Source organism: Aricia agestis, chromosome 7 (assembly GCF_905147365.1).
Source record: "Aricia agestis chromosome 7, ilAriAges1.1, whole genome shotgun sequence".
NCBI lineage: Eukaryota > Metazoa > Arthropoda > Insecta > Lepidoptera > Lycaenidae > Aricia > Aricia agestis.
The window spans coordinates 2,435,422-2,454,162 of NC_056412.1; the positions used below are offsets into that span (position 1 = coordinate 2,435,422).

Genomic DNA, 18,741 nt, shown 5'->3' on the forward strand with positions numbered 1-18,741 from the left:
CCCAAAATCTAAGGTAAAATTTAAAAATCTCAAAATCTTGCCAAGGAATAAAATGAAATTTCTAGCTATAACCACCACTTCGGCCGACCTTAGACAGCTGCTTTAAACGGTGAACCCAGAACCGTCCGAGGGCGCAGGTAAAAAAAAAATCAGTGTAGTGACTACTGAGTGACCCCAAAATTTCAGGCTGCGACCGCGCCTGATTGCTGCAGTAGAATATAGCTATTGGCGCAACAATCACGCGCACTAGAGCACATTCATACTGTATAGTAATGTTATAGCGTAGTCTGAAAGCAGCTTTATCTGTCAGTTCAATCGCTTAGTCCCATGGTATTAAATTCGTTAGAATTTTTTTCGAATACCAAGTCGGTCAAGTTTCGAAAAATAACAGCGTGGTATTCATTAAAATTTCTCGTATACCTCCTAGTTCTCGTGTGGAATGTATCGAATGCGTAATACATATTAAGTATAATATAATATATACTTGGTAAAATAATGACCGAATGTTTTGACGTATGAATTTGCCTTGAGTCTTCTTAGATTAAAAAGCTTGCCATTAGTACGGAAGCGTATTTTTCGTCTTGTGCTTTGTTCTTTTACGCATCATTCACCACAAAGGATATTATGGTTAATAAGGTTGGCGCTAGTACACAGCCTTGTTTAACTCCGCAAGGTACAGGAAAATCTTTGACCGCATTTGACTGTTACGCAGCATGTTATATTATCTATTATACTGACTATATAATACTAACCTAGCCTATCAAACTTTCCGTGCAGCCCAACTTTAATAAAACAGTCCAGAGTGCATCACGTGGCATGCTATAAAAGGCCTTTTCTAAATCCACAAAGCATGCTATCAAAGGCCTTTTCTAAATCCACAAAGCAAAGGTATAAAAGTTGATGTTGGTCTTGACTGTTCTCCTGAAGCTGTAAAAATTGCTTTACATATTGCTCTGTCTGGTCGAAATCCAAACTGAGTTTCCGGGAGTTTCGATTTTGATGAAAGGATTGAGGAAGATTTTTGTAAAAATCTAGCCAGGAGCAGAGAGAAATGAAATACTCCTGTACGAATTGCAGACCGAACGATCGTCTTTTTTTTAAACAACAAGTAACAATATTGTAAAATCGTTTTATTATAATAACCCTAATCTTATACTGATTTGTGAGTTGTGACATAATATGTAAAGCATGCTCTAAAATAAACTAACCTTAGACCAAATAAAGAAGTTAAATCAGAGATCCGCGAACTTTTAGCCCATCAAACTACGCTTTATTATCACACATATGTAAATAAGCTAGGCCCTACTTTAATTTTCGAACAAACTCTGTTTTCACTTGTTTACTCGGTCTGAGGCCACCCCAAGCCAAGCTTCGAAGGACATTCTCTGGTTTTGTCAGGCAGATATTTTCGTAAAAGCTGTCGTGTTGTTTTTGCGAAAGTATCTGTCTGGTGGAGCAGGGAGACGCATCACGACTAACGACGCTTCAGCTCTTCATCGGTGATCGGGCACACGGGCCAGTCAAGACATCGCAGATATCACAAAACAAGAGTAATTAAAAAATCTTATTTCATTCACTGGAATTTTTTTATTAAATTTTTATTTATAGGAAATAATCAAAAATGTTAGATAATTATTAACTTAAAATTATTCTTGTTTTGCGTAATTGTTTTTTTCATTTTAAATAATGCTGTGAAGCACTATTTAAAATTACTACTTACAACAGTATTTTTTCACATAATGGTATGATAACTTGGAAAAATACTGTACTCATGTGTTACTTGGTAAATACATATTTTTTACATATTTTGAGTGTCTTAGCAAAGTGTAGATTTTCGCGAATATGAATTTTACGTTGCACAGTAAGCTGACAGCAAAACTTAATGTAATGTAAGCTTGAAATCCATTTTCGCTGAAAATCGATGTATTTTCTCATTCGGTGCTGGTACTGAAACACTAATAACCGATTTCATTAACAATGCTTAATAATAATCATGTTTCCTACTAATGATCTATTCCTACTTATGTGGTTATGGCACAGACATAGATCATGATAGATACCGCATGTGCATGTACTTCGCGTGCCATGTCGCGCTCCCAAACAACAAGCAATGCTCATTTTTCGAAAGTCTGCTATCGGAATCGGACGTCAATCGGAATTTAAAAAATGCCTAAATGCTAAATGCCTAAAAGTGCCGTATTGAGCTATAGAAATTGAAATAGAAACTTTGACCTAGATAATGGGCCACTTTTTTTATCATCGCTACGAGTACGACACAGTACTCAGTAGCAATAAAAAAGTGGCACGCTCGTTTTCATACAAATGGAGCGACATGCGGTATCTATCTTGATCTATGTCTGTGGGTTATGGTTTCGCTCCTTGAGCTATGTAACACATAATTATTTGTTTTATTGTAATAATGCTAACGGATAATACTTTAGGTTTGCGAGTTCGCGAAATTACCAGCGCGGCGATGAAAGAGTATTTTTTTTTAACTTTTTTATGGAAGAATTCAAGACGCTCTTTCAGTGCTGCTGCTTTCAAAACGAACTATATAAGGAACACGTACACACGCTAAAGTACTTAATTGTGTTACACCCTGTATATATTTGTAATATAAACATGGCACCGAGACAAACCTTTAACCGGGTTTACCGGTGCTGCTATTCTATTTAAATTACGATGTGTATGTGCCTTATGTTTAAAAAAAGGCATGAAATTGTCGCAAACGGGCTAGAGACCGTCCGATCGACGCTACAATATTATAATATATATTTTTCAGTCGTTCGATTGAGTTATGGACTGTAAACTAGCGGCGACAGATTTTAGTGGCCCGTTTGCCTAATAGGTTAGTTTTATGTTTTATCAGTAGGCATAGGTTGGTACTACTAATATATATTCTGTGGCATAGGGAACGTGCGTAAAGGAGCTGCTAATGTCGCCAATCCAAAACTTGTACCTTATAATATCTACTTAGGTACACTTGTCACTGCGTGACTGTTTACATAATTATTATTGAGTGTTGGTAAATTACCAATTTATTTATGAAGTTAAAATAATAATTAATGTTACGCTTATGACTGTGAAAATTAATTAATTTTGAATATTTAAATGTGATTAAAAACGAGAAAACTTTCGGACCCGCACCGACGGGCATAGCGGCACCGGCATCGCTGTGCCGGTCGCAGCGGGTAGGATTTTTCCTTACGAAATCTCTTGATTCGGTCGCCGCGCTCAAAGCTTGCGGTAAAAGCTATGCAATAGCTTAAAATGAAGACAAGCAAACATACATTTCTATTAAAAGATTATAATAGCAATGCTTTTTGTTAGTTACAAATTTATATGTCACGGTGTACCACTTAGCTGGCAATAAATCGTGAGTACGATTGTATACATAGTACATACATACAATAGTATTATAGGATTTCCGACCGAGCAGCGTTTGTCACGAACTAATTGCTATTTATGAGGATTATCCGCGGTTTGTCATTTGCGCAAGCAGAGCCACAGAAATTGATAGTTTAGCTTCGCGTAGCACAGTCGCGCAATTGAAAGTTTATCAGTTTCTCGTCGCCATGTTTGTTGCCACCGAAATGCCAGAACCGATTTTCGAGACTAGAGTGGAGTCCCACATACCCCGGCCGATAGATCCCCAATGCCGGGGATGCGTAAAGCATTTCCCCATGAAAAAAGAGACTTGTAAGGGTAGTCCACCTCAATTCCTTTTATTTTCTTTTTTCATGATTTCATCCTTGGCAATGGCAAAACGTTGTCTAGGTTCGGAGTATATGAGATCTAATCCGTTTTATACAAACTGTAAAATAGTATACTCATGTAAGCCAAACACAGGTCGAATCTGACTTTCAGAGCTATGATTAGCTTAGACTCATAAATATCTTTATTCCCCCGTGGTGTTTCCACTGTAGAGTTTGGTTCAATGACTTGGTCATTGCTGTGAGGGAAATTCGACTGCTAAACATTAATTTTCCCTGATTGAACAATTTGCAACTGATATAAATGGTTTCGTGGAGAATTATTTAACAGTGTATGTTGTAGCTTTCGCCTTTGATGTGTGAATAATATGACGTACTTAATGAATGTGCACCGATTTACAAACGATGACCAAGTTGATAAGAGTTTAACGTATAAAATATACATACATTTAACAGTTCAAAAGTATCATATTTATATGTATTTACATAAGTATAGGATACTTTTTGAATCCCGGAAAACAAACGAGGGAGTCTCGGGCGTCGTCTAGTAGGTACAATGTAATATTGCGGACTTATGGTCGCTCGCGGAGACATTTATTTTTGATAATAATTAATTAACTTGAATAAAGATTTTGACATAAACTCCATACATCCATCAAAGTATTAATAAAATTATATGAAAGTAAAGCAAATATCTCTAAATATAATTAAACTTTTTAATCGGGACTTAACGCGACTTATTTAAGTAGTAATGCTACTACGAGTACATACTCCCGATTAAAAAGTTTAATTATAATGCAACGTGAAAGTTTAAAATGTTATCTCTAAATATAATCATCAAAAGTCTCTTAGTGGGGCAGCATATTGGATAGCCAAAACCCTCTGAGGGATACACAAAACAAAACCCAACCTCTCAACCTACGGCTTGTACAGCCCGGGGATATTTCCAAATCCCGGTAAACAAAACGGCTAATAAATAAAGCCATCGCAATTCAGCAACAATCGAACGCTAGCCATTTGGTTGGATTCCTAGGCCGGTAGACGGCCATGTGTGCCGCATGCCTCCGGCCGAATACTCGACCCTCGCCTGAACATGCCCCCGAATATTCCATACGGACGGAGATTATGCGGCATAGCTATTCCCACTGAATTTTGCTTATATCGGCAAACATGGGTTGCTATACGGACTGTTCAATTATTAAATTTATTTTAAACGGACTACCGCAATTACAATAATTAACTTACTACGAAACACTTAAACTTAAATAACAATTTTGTAACCTTACAATATTTACACATTTACTCACAAAAATTAAATAATATAGAAAAAAACAATTTAAAATTATTTTGTATTTGTATAAAGATTGCATTAGACAAATGTGTATAGAGTTCACTGTGGAACTTGGAAGTAATCTCTATATTATAATTTATAACTTACTAGCGACCCGCCCCGGCGTCGCACCGCGCACGGGTATAAAATTTATAGCCACTGAAAAAAATATTAAAATCGATATGATCCTTCACGTGGTCTACTTCTTATCTGTGCCAAATAACATAAAAATTGTTCCAGTACCTAGTTCGCGAGATAAGCCCTTTCAAATAATTTCCTCCGTTTTTTCCACATTCTCCTATTAGGCTTAGCGTGATAAAATATAGCCTATAGCCTTCCTCGATAAATGGACTATATAACACTGAAATAATTTTTTAAATCGGACTAGTAGTTCCTGAGATCAGCGCGTTCAAGTTAGCCCTTTCATATAATTTACCCCGTTTTTTCCACATTTTCCTCTATTTATTCGCTACTATTAGTCTTAGCGTAATAAAATATAGCCTATAACCTTCCTCAATCAATGGGTTATCTAACACTGAAAGAATTTTTCAAATTAGACCAGTAGTTCCTGAGATTAGCGCGTTCAAATAAGCCCTTTCATACAATTTCCCCCGTTTTTTCCACATTTTCCTCTATTTCTTAGCTCCTATTAGTCTTCGTGTTATAAAATGTATCCAACAGTAAAAGAATTTTTCAAATCGGACCAGTAGTTCCTGAGATTAGCGCGTTCAAACAAACAAACAAACAAACTCTGCAGAATTATAATATTAGTATAGATGTATAGATAAGGGATACATACAAACCCTATAGTATTATCACTTAGTTTTGTTACACCTTGTATGTCCAGCTTCCTTTTGAATCGCTCTGTCTATTACAAAACGCATCAAAATCCTTGTCATTAGTTGTAATGATCTAAATTTCAAAAGCAGGCGGCGGTATGCTACATTATTTACTAAGTGATTTCAGGAACTTTCTAATCTGTCTGCTAACTTCTGTAAGCCCTAGACAGACCTAAATTTAATCATAAATGTCATCGAAGTTTTCATCATCATCAGGGAACTGGGAACTCATAAAAATAACCGAAGGTCGCTTGACGCGGCAAAATGTTATAAAGGCGCATCCTAAAAAAAAGTGTACCAAGTAACTTTCATAAAATAAATAGAAAACAAAATCTTAAGAAACTCGAGACAGGTGACCTAATCGAAATAATACATGTATAATATAATACATCTTTTATGAATTTCTGGTGTCCAAAATTTCCTTGTTCCTATTATCTTTTTGTTGTTGGTTAGTGTGTTACCCGTGTGAGGAAATCTATTCTATATTTTAAGGATGTATTTTACTTAAAAATAGTTACTTCCCGTTTAGTTTCCCGTGTAGTTACTTCCCACTTAATTTTTTCTGAAAAAAAAAATCGAAATCAATAATTTATTTTTATTTTTCCATATTTCCTTTTAATCTTATTGTTGGGGGCTAGTATTGTGTTTTTGTAATTTATTTTTATTTTGTTCTGTTTATTTTAGGTAAGTGACAGATGGCAAGTTTACGGTGATCCGACAGCATGCATCCTGCCGGTTACTACGCCAATCTCGGTAAGGAATTTTCGGGTTTTTGCGGGAAGGGAAATGTTATAATCATTATATTGTTAAATAATAAATAAATTATTTATTGCACGTAGAAAGGTGGTTACATAACATTTTAAAGAACACATTATAAAATTATTAAATTAAATATCTTATAATTTGCGCGTGTTGGTGAAACACAAAATATTATTAAAACAACTTAGGTAAGTATATACTTTAATATGACCACTGCAAAAACATGTAACTTTAGTTTTAAGTTCTCATATAAGTGACTGCATGTCTTCTGAGAATAAATTCTTTAAACCTAAACCTAATTATTATACTAATTTTACTATACAAAAGAATCCTAAGTATATAAAAGATTATATTATAATGGCGACAAACATGGGTGAAAATAAAATAAAAAAACCTAGTCCGTGCACCGTGGTAGTACCTAATTAAAGAATAAAATTAAAATTTGCGGTCCTTTTGTTACAACTTACAACGAATATTCTTTGATATTTTGAATAATATTTTTTGCATATTTTTTGTACTATCTTTTTGTAAAGTAACGGAAACACCGTACATTAATACAGGGCTACTTAATTACATGATAAATTACAACATAAAACTTAAGTGAAATGCACATTTATTTTGTTTGAAAAAAAATGCAGTTTTTTTATTCTATCTATAATCTACTACTATCCAATATCCATACTAATATTATACCTACACACGAAAGTGTTTCTGTCAGTCTGTTACTTCGTCACGCCCAAACCGCTGAATCACTTTTATTGAAAGAAAGAAAGAAAACGTTTATTTGTGCAGGAAAACATACATAGCTTAGTTACAATAAATAATACATACATCATTAAATGTTTTCGAGCACAAGCCGACGCAGCTCAGCATATGCTGACTGTAAGCAATCAGCGCTGATCTTCCGCTGGGCCGACAGGTGACGTCACGGACATCAATTTGGGTTCACAAATACAAGTTTATATAACTTATGAAATTTGGTATGGAGATATTTTGAGACCCGGGAAAGGACATACGATACTTTTTATCCCGGAAACTTATACGGTTCTCGCGCGATAAACGTATTCTGACGCAGTGTAGTTGCGGGCGTTCTAGTTAGTAATATTTCTTTTATAAGTGGGAGAGCCATGCTTCGGTACAAATGGGCCGGCCCGACCGGAGAAATACCACGTTCTCACAGAAAACCGGCGTGAATCAGCGCTTGCGCTGTGTTTCGCCGAGTGAGTGAGTTTACCGGAGGCCCAATTCACTTCCCTATCCTCCCCTATTCCCTTCCCTTGCCATCCCTACCCTGCCCTATTACCCTATTCCCTCTTAAAAGGCCGGCAACGCACCTGCAGCTCTTCTGATGCTGCGAGTGTTCATGGGCGACGGAAGTTGCTTTCCATCAGGTGACCCGTTTGCACGTTTACCCCCTTATTTCATAAAAAAAAATCGACTGACTATTATTGAAATGAACACGTATTATTTGTGTTTGCAAAACACTGACTCGCACCAAGTAAGCCTTTTATTATGGCATTCAACGTCTGTTCCTCGATATCTGTTCTGAGAACTGTACATGACACAATAGTCGTCAGTAGCACACTGTTAAAGTGTTTTATTTGAATCTTTTTACTTGAAGTTTTCACTTTTAGGGATCTTTTGCTTATGATTTCGACCTTAAGAGCCCATATGACCCTAACTTGACTACATACTTTAACCTAGATCTCAAAATCTGTAAGATCTAGAAAACTGATTTTTTGACACAAGTAACTTCAGTTCATAAAGATTAAATGCTCAAGATGAAAACACGATTACTCAAAAAATGCTCGATAGTTTCTTTTTTACAAAAAACCTTGTTTTAGACACATTTTTGCTTGGATCTTCGAAGTTTGCTGTCTTTTCTTTAATATTTTTTAAAATCTAAAAAGGTATTGATAAAACCTAAATTTGCCCAAAACACTTTTTTCATAATCATTATAGTTCGTCTTTTATTCAAGTAAAACTAACTCGGCGATGATTCCGCGCCGTCCTTTTTCACCTGGCATATGAAAGACGGGCGTGAGTGTGAAGAGAGAAGGGCGATGTTTGATTTTTAGAGTCAGGTGAGCCGTGAGCTCTTAAAAAGTTTTGTAGGGCTCGCTGTTGTCGTCGGAAGATAATATAGTAACGCTTTACTTCAATAGCATAATATTATTATGACTTATAAGGTTATAAAAAACCTAATTTTAGTAAAGAGGCGAAACGATTTTGTGCATCTCCACTGCAAACGAAGTTCTGCGAACGATGTACGTGTGCCTTTTACTCTACTCAAACAATGTTTACAATTAGTATGACGATCTCGCACGCCAAGTTGTTTAGTGTTTACAGTTTATATCGAGAAAAACAACGGATGCAACCGGTGCATGTGAACACTGGACGCCTCCGGCCGACGCCCCGCCCCGCCATCGCTGTCTCGCTCGCGCACACGGGCACGAGCGAGACAGAGCACTGCCCGCGAAGCCTCCGCGTCGAACCTATTCCGAGAAAAGCCCGCTATTAGCCTCAGATTGTTCTCGACTCATGAATGAACCCGCAGGTGCGTCGGGGGCTCGGGGCCTAATTCTAAACAAATGATTCTCGGCACGCTACCGCCAATTTTCGGCAGCGATTTGGTGCCCTTTAGTGTAATTTCGAATTTGCAATTTCACCGGAACCTCTGTTTTTTCCCTGTCAATCATTGCATCGATATTGGCAGCATCACGCGATAACTCGGCAGGGGATATAAAAAGATCTCAACTTCTTGCCAGCGATCAAATGATGTACCTACTCGTACAAATAATGTTGATAAAATATGAGTAATGAGTAATGACATAAATATTATCTACGCGTATAGGTACAAGAATAGAATAGAATAAGCGTTTATTTGCAGCTATAACTATAAAAATACATAATAAAATGAACAAATAAAAATAAAAAGTTATGAAATCGCTGAATTATCAATGGACCAAGCTCGGCAGTGTTGGAACACCCATAGGTAGTTCCAACGCCGGTCTTCCGCTTGACCCATTCCGTGACCTCACAGCCGTTCCAACTTTTTTGTGATACCAGTCTTACATATCACTATTTAAATACAATCAACTTTAAATAAAAATATTTCACCAATCATATAACTAAAATAATAATAATAGTAATAATAAAAACAATTAAATTCATTTCAATCTTAACAACAATAATTACATTACTTAAAATTTAATTAATGAGAGAGAGAGAAAGAAGAGTGAGTAGAAAAATTCAGTAGTACTTATACAAAGTTTATTTAATTATTAAAATGTATTTTATTAAATATAGAATACGCACAATAATGTTTTCAACGGAACCGGCTCTGTCGGCGTTAGGGATACTGCGACGAGAACCATAGCTTTTCCAAAAGAAAACTGGCCCTACAGTTCGTGAGATTAGCGCGTTTAAAAAACACAGGGTTTAATATTAGTGTAGATAATATTTTCCAGTAGTGGATTTATGTTTCGAATACGATGTACAGTGCTCCCAATGCGCATAGAAATTTTCGTAATTTTTCGGCAACGATCGTATTTCCCGAGCGTCGGAAGACGTCGCTGCAAGCGCTGCTTTGCAGCGACGTAGAAGCGCGTGACGTTGCATGGACATTACCATGGTAACGCCGCTATGGCTTCCCAGTGAGTTAGCGACAGCGGACAGCCACCGGCTATATGATATTTACTTCTATTCCTTAACCTTGAACAAGGTGCAAAATGCAAGTTTCATAGATTCGGGTGTTTTCGTGATGACGACAATTAGCGAAGATTTCCATGCGCATTATTAATTTGGGAGTACTGTACAATTAATTTTATTATTTCTTTCGCTAATCGTTACGGACTATGACGGCGCGGCGTTTCTAGGAAGCGCGAGTTTTGGCACCGAGCACTCTCCAGAGTAAATATATCGTTCCTAGAGGAACTACTCACTATCTGTGAATCACCGACTGGTGTTATTCAGTTACATTGCATTTTATTTATTTTATTCAGCGTAAGCCCCAGTGCGAGTTTCTTACGCCGGTTTTCCTCACCGGGTTAGTTTCCAAACTGGTAGGTCAACAAGTAGGCAATTTTGAAAACGTTTGTCTCAAATTTATTCAGAGATGAAGCAATGTTTATTTAATATTTTAATGTTGTTCATGAAAAAGTTTTAAGGTCCTCTACATACCATGATTTACAGATTCAATATTTTGCAGATCCTTTCAAGACAGAAAGAACCAAATTATTTTATAAACCTAAGTAATTATATATTTATAAGAGAGTATATCGAAAGTTATATATAGTTCTCACAGAAAACCGGCGTGAAACAGCGCTTGCGTTGTGTTTCGCCGAGTGAGTGAGTTTACCGGAGGCCCAATCCCCTAACCCCTACCCTATTCCCTTCCCTACCCTCCCCTATTACCCTATTCCCTCTTAAAAGGCCGGCAACGCACTTGCAGCTCTTCTGATGCTGCGAGTGTCCATGGGCGACGGAAGTTGCTTTCCACCAGGTGACCCGTTTGCTCGTTTGCCCCCTTATTTCATAAAAAAAAAAGTTAGGTAGGTAACTTTCAGTATTCAATAGATAGGTAAACGTAAACATACATTATAGAATGTAAATGTAGAGTGCAGAACTGCAGAGCATAGAAAATTAATGTCAATTATCAAGCGTCCATCTATAATATAAAAATGAGTCGCTGAATGTGTTGCTAAGCGCAAAACTCGAGAACGGCTGAACGGATTGGGCTAATTTTAGTCTTAAAATATTCGTAGAAGTCCAGGGAAGGTTTTTAAGTGACACGAATTTCACCGGGACAGCTAGTAATATATAAATTGTAATATTTTAATATGAAATTGAGGTAAGTGACAAGATAAAAGATAATGTGTATCCCACTAAAACATAAAATGTAAAAGGAGCCAAGCAAAATATTTCATAGCTTTAATACTTCTGTCGTAAAAAGTTTTCTGATCGCATTCAAACCAAGCCTTCAACTTATTTTGTAATTTAAATCAACATTCAGTAAATGTATCAATCGATTTCTTTATTTTATAATTATTATAGTGGCTTTGACCATCCGTAACTATTAAACTACTAGATGTCCCGCGCGGCTTCGCCCGCGTAAATTAGGAATTTTACGGAAACTGTACAATTTCCCATAAAATAGCTCCCTACTCCCTTCACTTGGTCTACTCTATATCTGTGCCAAATATTGCCATAAAAATTGCTCCAGTAGTTCGTAATTTCTAATATTTCCCCCGTTTTTCCCACATTTTCCTGAGTTTCTTCGGTCGTTTTAGTCTTAGCCTATAGTCTTACTCGATAAATGAGCTATCTAATACTGAAATAAGTTTTTAAATCGGACCTGTAGTTCATTAGATTAACGCGTTCAAGCAAACATACTCTTCAGGTTTATAATATTAGGTAGGTATAGATTTTTTTTAATTATCGCTTGACAAACTCGAGTCTCGATCTAAAAGACTATAAAAAGTAACAATAACAGGGTCATTATAGGCTCATAAGTCATAACCAAGGGACGATGTATGGTATAATATGGTAGTGATGATGATGATGATGAATGTAATTTGCATAGTTACATATGCTTTCCATTCCTAAAACAACGCAGAAACTCCCAAACTTGTATCTATAAAAAAACAGGAGTTCTCTCAGCACCTTCCGAACCACGGTATACCAGGTATACCTCGGTGCAAAATCTTACTTGTTAGTAGCATATGTTTAGAATACTTCTCACGAAACCGAAGTCACCACATATTTCCCTATAAATTTTGAGGAGTTCCCTCGATTACTTATGGATCCTGCATCAGATCACCATTTTTGTGAATACAAATAACAAATTGGGATGATACCCTATATACTAAAAGAAATATTTTGAAAATCGGTTAACAAACGGCGGAGTAATCGTTGAACATAAAAAACAAACATAACCCCTCCCCCATTTTGAAAGTCGGTAAAAAATTGTAGCCTATGTGTTATTCTAGTGTATAAGCTATATTATTGTAAAGTTTTATTAAAAGCCGTTTAGTAGTTTTTGCGTGAAAGAGTAACAAACATCCATACATCCATACATACATACATCTATACATCCAAACAAAGTTTCGCCTTTATAATATTAGTAGGATTTATCGAAATGTCATGTCATTTGGAGGTTAAGCTAGTTTTAATACTTACTCCTAGTGACTGAAATTCTAAATCCCTAGCTTTGTTAACATGGAAGATAAAGGGGGTGTGAAATAGCCGCGAACCGCTTCGAGAAAAGTATGGTACAGCCGTGCCTTTACTAAAAAGCTTGGCTGGGGCACTACCGTGCCCCCAGATTATTTGTACTATCAGAGAAGTTGATTCATTGGCAGATGGTGGACCTACGTTATTTAGTCGGCTTATGTCAATTCAATGTTAATTGATAGATTTGACATAACTTTTCCAAATAACGTAAATCCGCCATTTGTATATGAATCAACATCTCTGATAATACAGTATTCGTACAGTTATTTTGCTAATTTCGTACCTATATAATTGTTATCATCCTTAAATGTCAACCTACCATCATTATCTCCAAGATAACAAACTGTATATTGTTTACATAACGTCCCAAGCGGAAAGAGATTAATATAAGTATGGATTTATAGCAACAGTTGATCGATAAGGAGAGAAAGCTGAGATAAAACTGGTCCAGCGATCGGTCTGTATCACCCTAGTCGTCAGAACTCAGAAGGCTTCTAGGCGCAGGAAAAATAACATTTAAAGTTCATTTCCAATTCCAATGAATCCCTTTGTACTTTGTAGTGAAAATGTATTGGAAAAACATCGAAATAACAAAGCTGGAATCAAAATAAAAATCGGCCAAGTGCGAGTCGGACTCGCCCACGAAGGGCTCCGTACCATTATAGAGCAAAAGTAAGCCACAAATCGTGTTTTTTGTATGGAAGCCCCCCTAATTTTTTTATTTTATTTTAATATTATTATTAATTATTAAAGTACACATATTATAATAAAGGATTTTACAAACATTTCAAGTGTCTAATTGTAACCATTATTGAAATCGAGCAAAAGAGGCCAAAAAAATCACGTTTCTTGTATATTTTGTTTTTAGTGTTTGTTGGTATAGCGGCAATAGAAATTAGAAATACACAATCTGTGAAAATTTCAGAAGTCTAGCTATAGCGGTTCTTGAGATACAGCCTGGAGACAGACAGACGGACAGACAGACAACGAAGTCTTAGTAATAGGGTCCCGTTTTTACCCTTTGGGCACGGAACCTTAAAAACTGGACTGTAATTATGTCTGTAAAGTACACCATGTAATGGAAACTTACTGGAAAAATATTGTTTTGTTATTGTAAAAATATTGAAACTATTCTGCTAAAATCTATTTCTGAAAAATAATACAATGCGTATTTTTTAGGGTTTTAAAATTACTTGCAATAGTATTCAAATAATTATTAATCGGATTTAACTAATTTGATATTAGCATAATTATTACATAAGTAATACACATGGTAGAAATAAAACCATTTTGGATCAATGCATAATAATTTAAGCGGTAGTTACTCGTAACTCGTACCTAAGCCGTACATATCGGACTTAGGGTTGCCAACTTTTGTACAAGAATTTTTTATTCAGATCTCTAAAGTATTTTAAACAGTATTTTCTTTAATACGTACAATATTAGAGCTTCTCGCATAACTTACTAAATATATAAAAAATGTAAAATACGTCATTATAAAGTGTTCATATTTTGATACTGAAAAAAGTATTTTGTTTACTTTATTTTTGTTAAACAGTAAAAAGTATAATAATGTTTTCGGCATCTGGAACTGCCCCGGGGCAGGGCAGGCAGGGCGGCCCGAATGCATACGGAAATAGCCGAATAAAGCCGATGATCCACAAAGCACGTAGACTTAGTACTAGTGCAATGCGTAGTTTATGTTCGTAATTTAAACTTCGGGTATCTTCGTATCCGTTCGGCCCGCCCTGCCTGCCCTGCCCCGGGGCAGTTTTAGAATCTAGATGCCGAAAACGCTATAAGTTACTGAAAAACCATAAAAACAGTGTAGTTGGCAACCCTAATCGCATTGGACTGGTAGGACCGGTTACACCGCTCACCGTCACACCAGTTATAGCGACTGTACTGTGCCAATCACTTATCAATATTTATTTGATAAACAGTTTTGTCAATAAACAAAGAAATCTACATACTGATATTATTATAAAATGTTCATTAAAATAAGGTAAAGCAATCAATATTGACATGAGTGCGGCCGTGAACATTTTTGCAAATAAGGTATGGCCTGCGGGGCATTTTCAATTTTGGCTTTATAAAAAAATAATAAAAAAAACGTTATCATTCGTAGATTTATCATCACTAGAGATTTCCCAATGGTAGAAATTCGACCTTAGTTTCAACGACATTAGAACTACTACCTATATTTTGTAAAAAATAATATTGACTATTGTCTCTGGGACTTAGCTGATCTCAGACTGGCCGTGTAAGCATTGGCTAATAGTATCTCCATAAAAAACTATAATCCATTTTCAATTTGTCAACTTGTTGTCAACAGACTTCAACCATAAATAAAAGAGTTTAACTCGTATGTATAGGCTTGTCACTCAAAAATCTGTCATTTTTCATGTGTGTGTGTTGTAGTGTGTGTAAGGTTTTATTTGTTAAAAAAAGTATGATAAAAGCATAATATCAAAATAATATTAGCTCGATGCACTCCTTCACCATATAAACTATAACTGTGCAAAATTTCATGCACCTACGTTTCCCCATTTTTCGTAAAAAGGGTTACAAAGTTTATCGTTCGCGTATTAATATTACGATGATGATTTATCACTGTAAATAATAGTGTCATAATATTCTATTACAACCAACAACGTCAGTGCTAAAGGCGCCAAGCGTCTAAAAACAGTTTTTCTGGAGTTTTTACGTTTATTCTTTGAGAAGTAATAAAATAATATATTGCTTTATGTTTGTCATAAATTATAGGGGGGTGCATCGGTTTTCGTGGTTTATGTGTGGTGGTGAATGTATTAATTTGATATTACAATAACAAATAAATTGTATTTTATAATTTTTATCAAATTAGGTCACAACTCACAACTCACAAAACATAGATAAGATTATTATTTAATATTTATTCTATTAACGGTTAACCTGTCTACTGAAATAGCCGTATGGGCCCTGAGGCCATAAAATGGTTGTTAATTACTAGTAATTATATTAAAGTTTGTTCATCACATAACACATTGACGTTTTAGCGTGTAAAATCCGACACAGTTACAAATTATTGGAATCAAAATATGGAAACTTTTTTTTGCAACACTCGTTCTTAAATAAAATAAAGATGGCGGCTTGCGACGCTAAACGATTTCACCGAGACGCGAGTGAAAAAATACATGATTCATTGAAACGTGATTACCATCCAGTTGGAAAATTCCTGTAATCTGTATGGAGACTTTCTTCGCATGGTCCGCACACGCGACTCGAGTTTTCTACTAGAAATTATTATTGCATAATAAATGGCCAATTTGGGCTAATTGGCCGTATTTCGTTGGAACGAGCCATCAATCTGTTGAGAGAACATGCCGTGTTTATCGTGACGATATGACATCATTTCACGATAAAGAGTCGGACCTAAGATAACACTTTTTGAATGTCACCAAAACCTGCCTACTACCGTATTTAAATCTAGAGTAGTCTTGAGCTACTTAAATCCAACATTAATACATCTTAGACCCAGTCTTGGCCGTATTAATTAAACATTTATATTTTGCTTTCTAAATATAAGAATAATAAATCTTTAGATTTTTAGATTATCAAACGAAATCGCGTTCACCGGTTACATTTTATGAGAATATAATTATAAAATTTAATCTAACTAAGACTTCACTAAAAGTGTAAGATTATTTAGCAGTTGGAAGCAAAAACAGGAAGCAAGAACACTCTAATCTGTATATTGTACAAATAAAACAAGAAATAGTCGGGACTCGCGCTTGTGAGCGGAACTTTACTCAGGCGAAGTCGGAGATACGAGCATATCGGATTGTGACTCGAAATCTCGAACAGGTTTTTCGTCTTCCGTCCCTGTCGCACCAATAGCGACGCCGATGTCCCATCTCGCTCTATGAGTCACAGTTTTTACGTGCTACCAGACCGGCCGCTCTACCTCGCGGTCACTCGTTCAACTCGGTCACGCCTTGGCTGCAATTACTTTGCATTATGTGACATTCGTTTATCGTTTAAATTAATAAATAATGCAATTAATATACGACATAATGTACGAATATTTTCACTTTTCACATACTTTTATAATGTAGAGACGACTCTACAAAAAGTTATTTGAGTTTTATTTTTTGATATATAATCATTTATCGTAATTTATATAAATGTTGTGCCATTAATGATGCTCCTTCTGATTACCTAACTATAAAAATATTGTCAAGATGGATTTAGTATGTTTGTATTCGTATAATAAATCATAGCAATCATAACTTCGTCACGAGGTAATAGCATTAATACCCAGCGTCGCGGGGCAGCTAGTTTTATTACATTTTTGCATAATTTAATAATACTTAATCATTAGTCATTACTCATTAGTCATTAATTAATTACCGGTGCCGGTAAAATAAGTTACAAGTTACAACAATAACATAAAACCGGTTAGGAAACATATTAACTTCAATAAATAACTCACTTCTAAATAAATATGGTTTTTGAATAGTAGTTTTGCAAACTTTCGATTTTTATGCAGCGGTTTGAAGGCTGTAATTTAACCTACATTATTAACAATATCAGACGTGATTTTCGGTCTGCATTACTGAAGTACTCTTTATACTTATTAATATTATTTATTAATTAAGGTAAAAGGATACCTCATCATGCGCATTTAAGAACATCGAAACAACGCTCTCGACTGGTCGGTGTGAAAGCGACGATTTATAACGAGACGGTCTGTCGGCGATTCCGATATTTTAAAAGTTATTTATATTATATCGGTGACAGTTTAAGAGCCATATTAGCCACTGCACTCGGTGTAGAAAGAGAAAGGGAACTTATTCAAAAGTAGGTAATGTTTTTGCTGTTGCGGCACCGCGCAGGCGGGTGACTCATCTCGCGTGGGCAGAGTTTATTATTGCTTGAACTATTACTTTCCTACTATGTTGTGATATTTAAATAATAGATATTAGAATAGATATAAAATGTTTTTTCTGTTCGAGTTTTGTATTTTTGCCTCACAAGTAGAGTATAATATTCTCTACTTGTATTAAGGCAAAAATACAAGAGGTTCCTATATTATAGGAGGTAGGAACTCTACATTTTATTCTATACCATTGCACTCTTGAACTATTACTTTCCTAATATGTTGTAATATTTAAATAATATATAATGGAATAGATATAAAATGTTGTTCCTTCTGTTCGAATTTTGTATTTTTGCCTTACAAGTAGAGAATACTGACAACCAATTGTTACGTGCTAGGGTTCAAAGGATTTGGAGAGAAAGACCTGCTGATTCTTTTGAAGACTTAAATCACTAGCACTAGGTCTAACACAAAGCACTAGGTCCAAAACACTAAGCACTAAGTATAGGAACTCTACATTTTATTCGATACCATTGCCCAGTGTTTGTCCTTAACGTAATATCACAGACTACGGTTTTGTTATTCATAACTGTTGATCGATTTGAGGAATTACCAAATAATTCCCTGAAATAATATTAAATGGCAGCGTCCATGCTATTACCTGTATTATTCGACTACCAACAATTGTATTACTTTATTATTAACTCAGGTCAGGGTCAATTATAGATTTCTAGCACTCGCTATCAATAAAATGTGATATATAATATTATTTTTTAGGCAAAGTTCCCCATAGTTGGAAACAATATTATAATCGACAACAAATAGAATATCATAGATCGACACGTTAGGTTGTATTTAGGGAATGCAATCTTGATCTTGCAAGATCAAGATTCCACCAAGATCTTGAGTGATTTTATAGATTCAATCTTGAAAGCCATCAATCCTGAATTTCGAAATCCTGTTCGCGTTCTTGACAAAATAGTCCAAGATTGTAACAAGATTTCG

The 18,741-nt window shown here is 35.6% G+C and overlaps 1 protein-coding gene across 4 annotated transcripts in view; it reads left to right on the forward strand.

Annotated features, from left to right (window-relative positions):
* LOC121728622 (transcriptional enhancer factor TEF-1) overlaps positions 1–18,741 on the forward strand; it is a 108,085-nt gene that overhangs the window by 18,007 nt on the left and 71,337 nt on the right. The window contains exon 2 of one of the 4 annotated variants that reach the window (XM_042116820.1): positions 6,567–6,635. The exons of the other annotated variants lie outside the window; for them this stretch is intronic. Within the exon in view, the coding sequence (XP_041972754.1) occupies positions 6,605–6,635 (31 nt within the window). The 5' untranslated portion in view covers positions 6,567–6,604. The remainder of the gene's footprint in view (positions 1–6,566; positions 6,636–18,741) is intronic. 4 annotated transcript variants of the gene reach the window in all.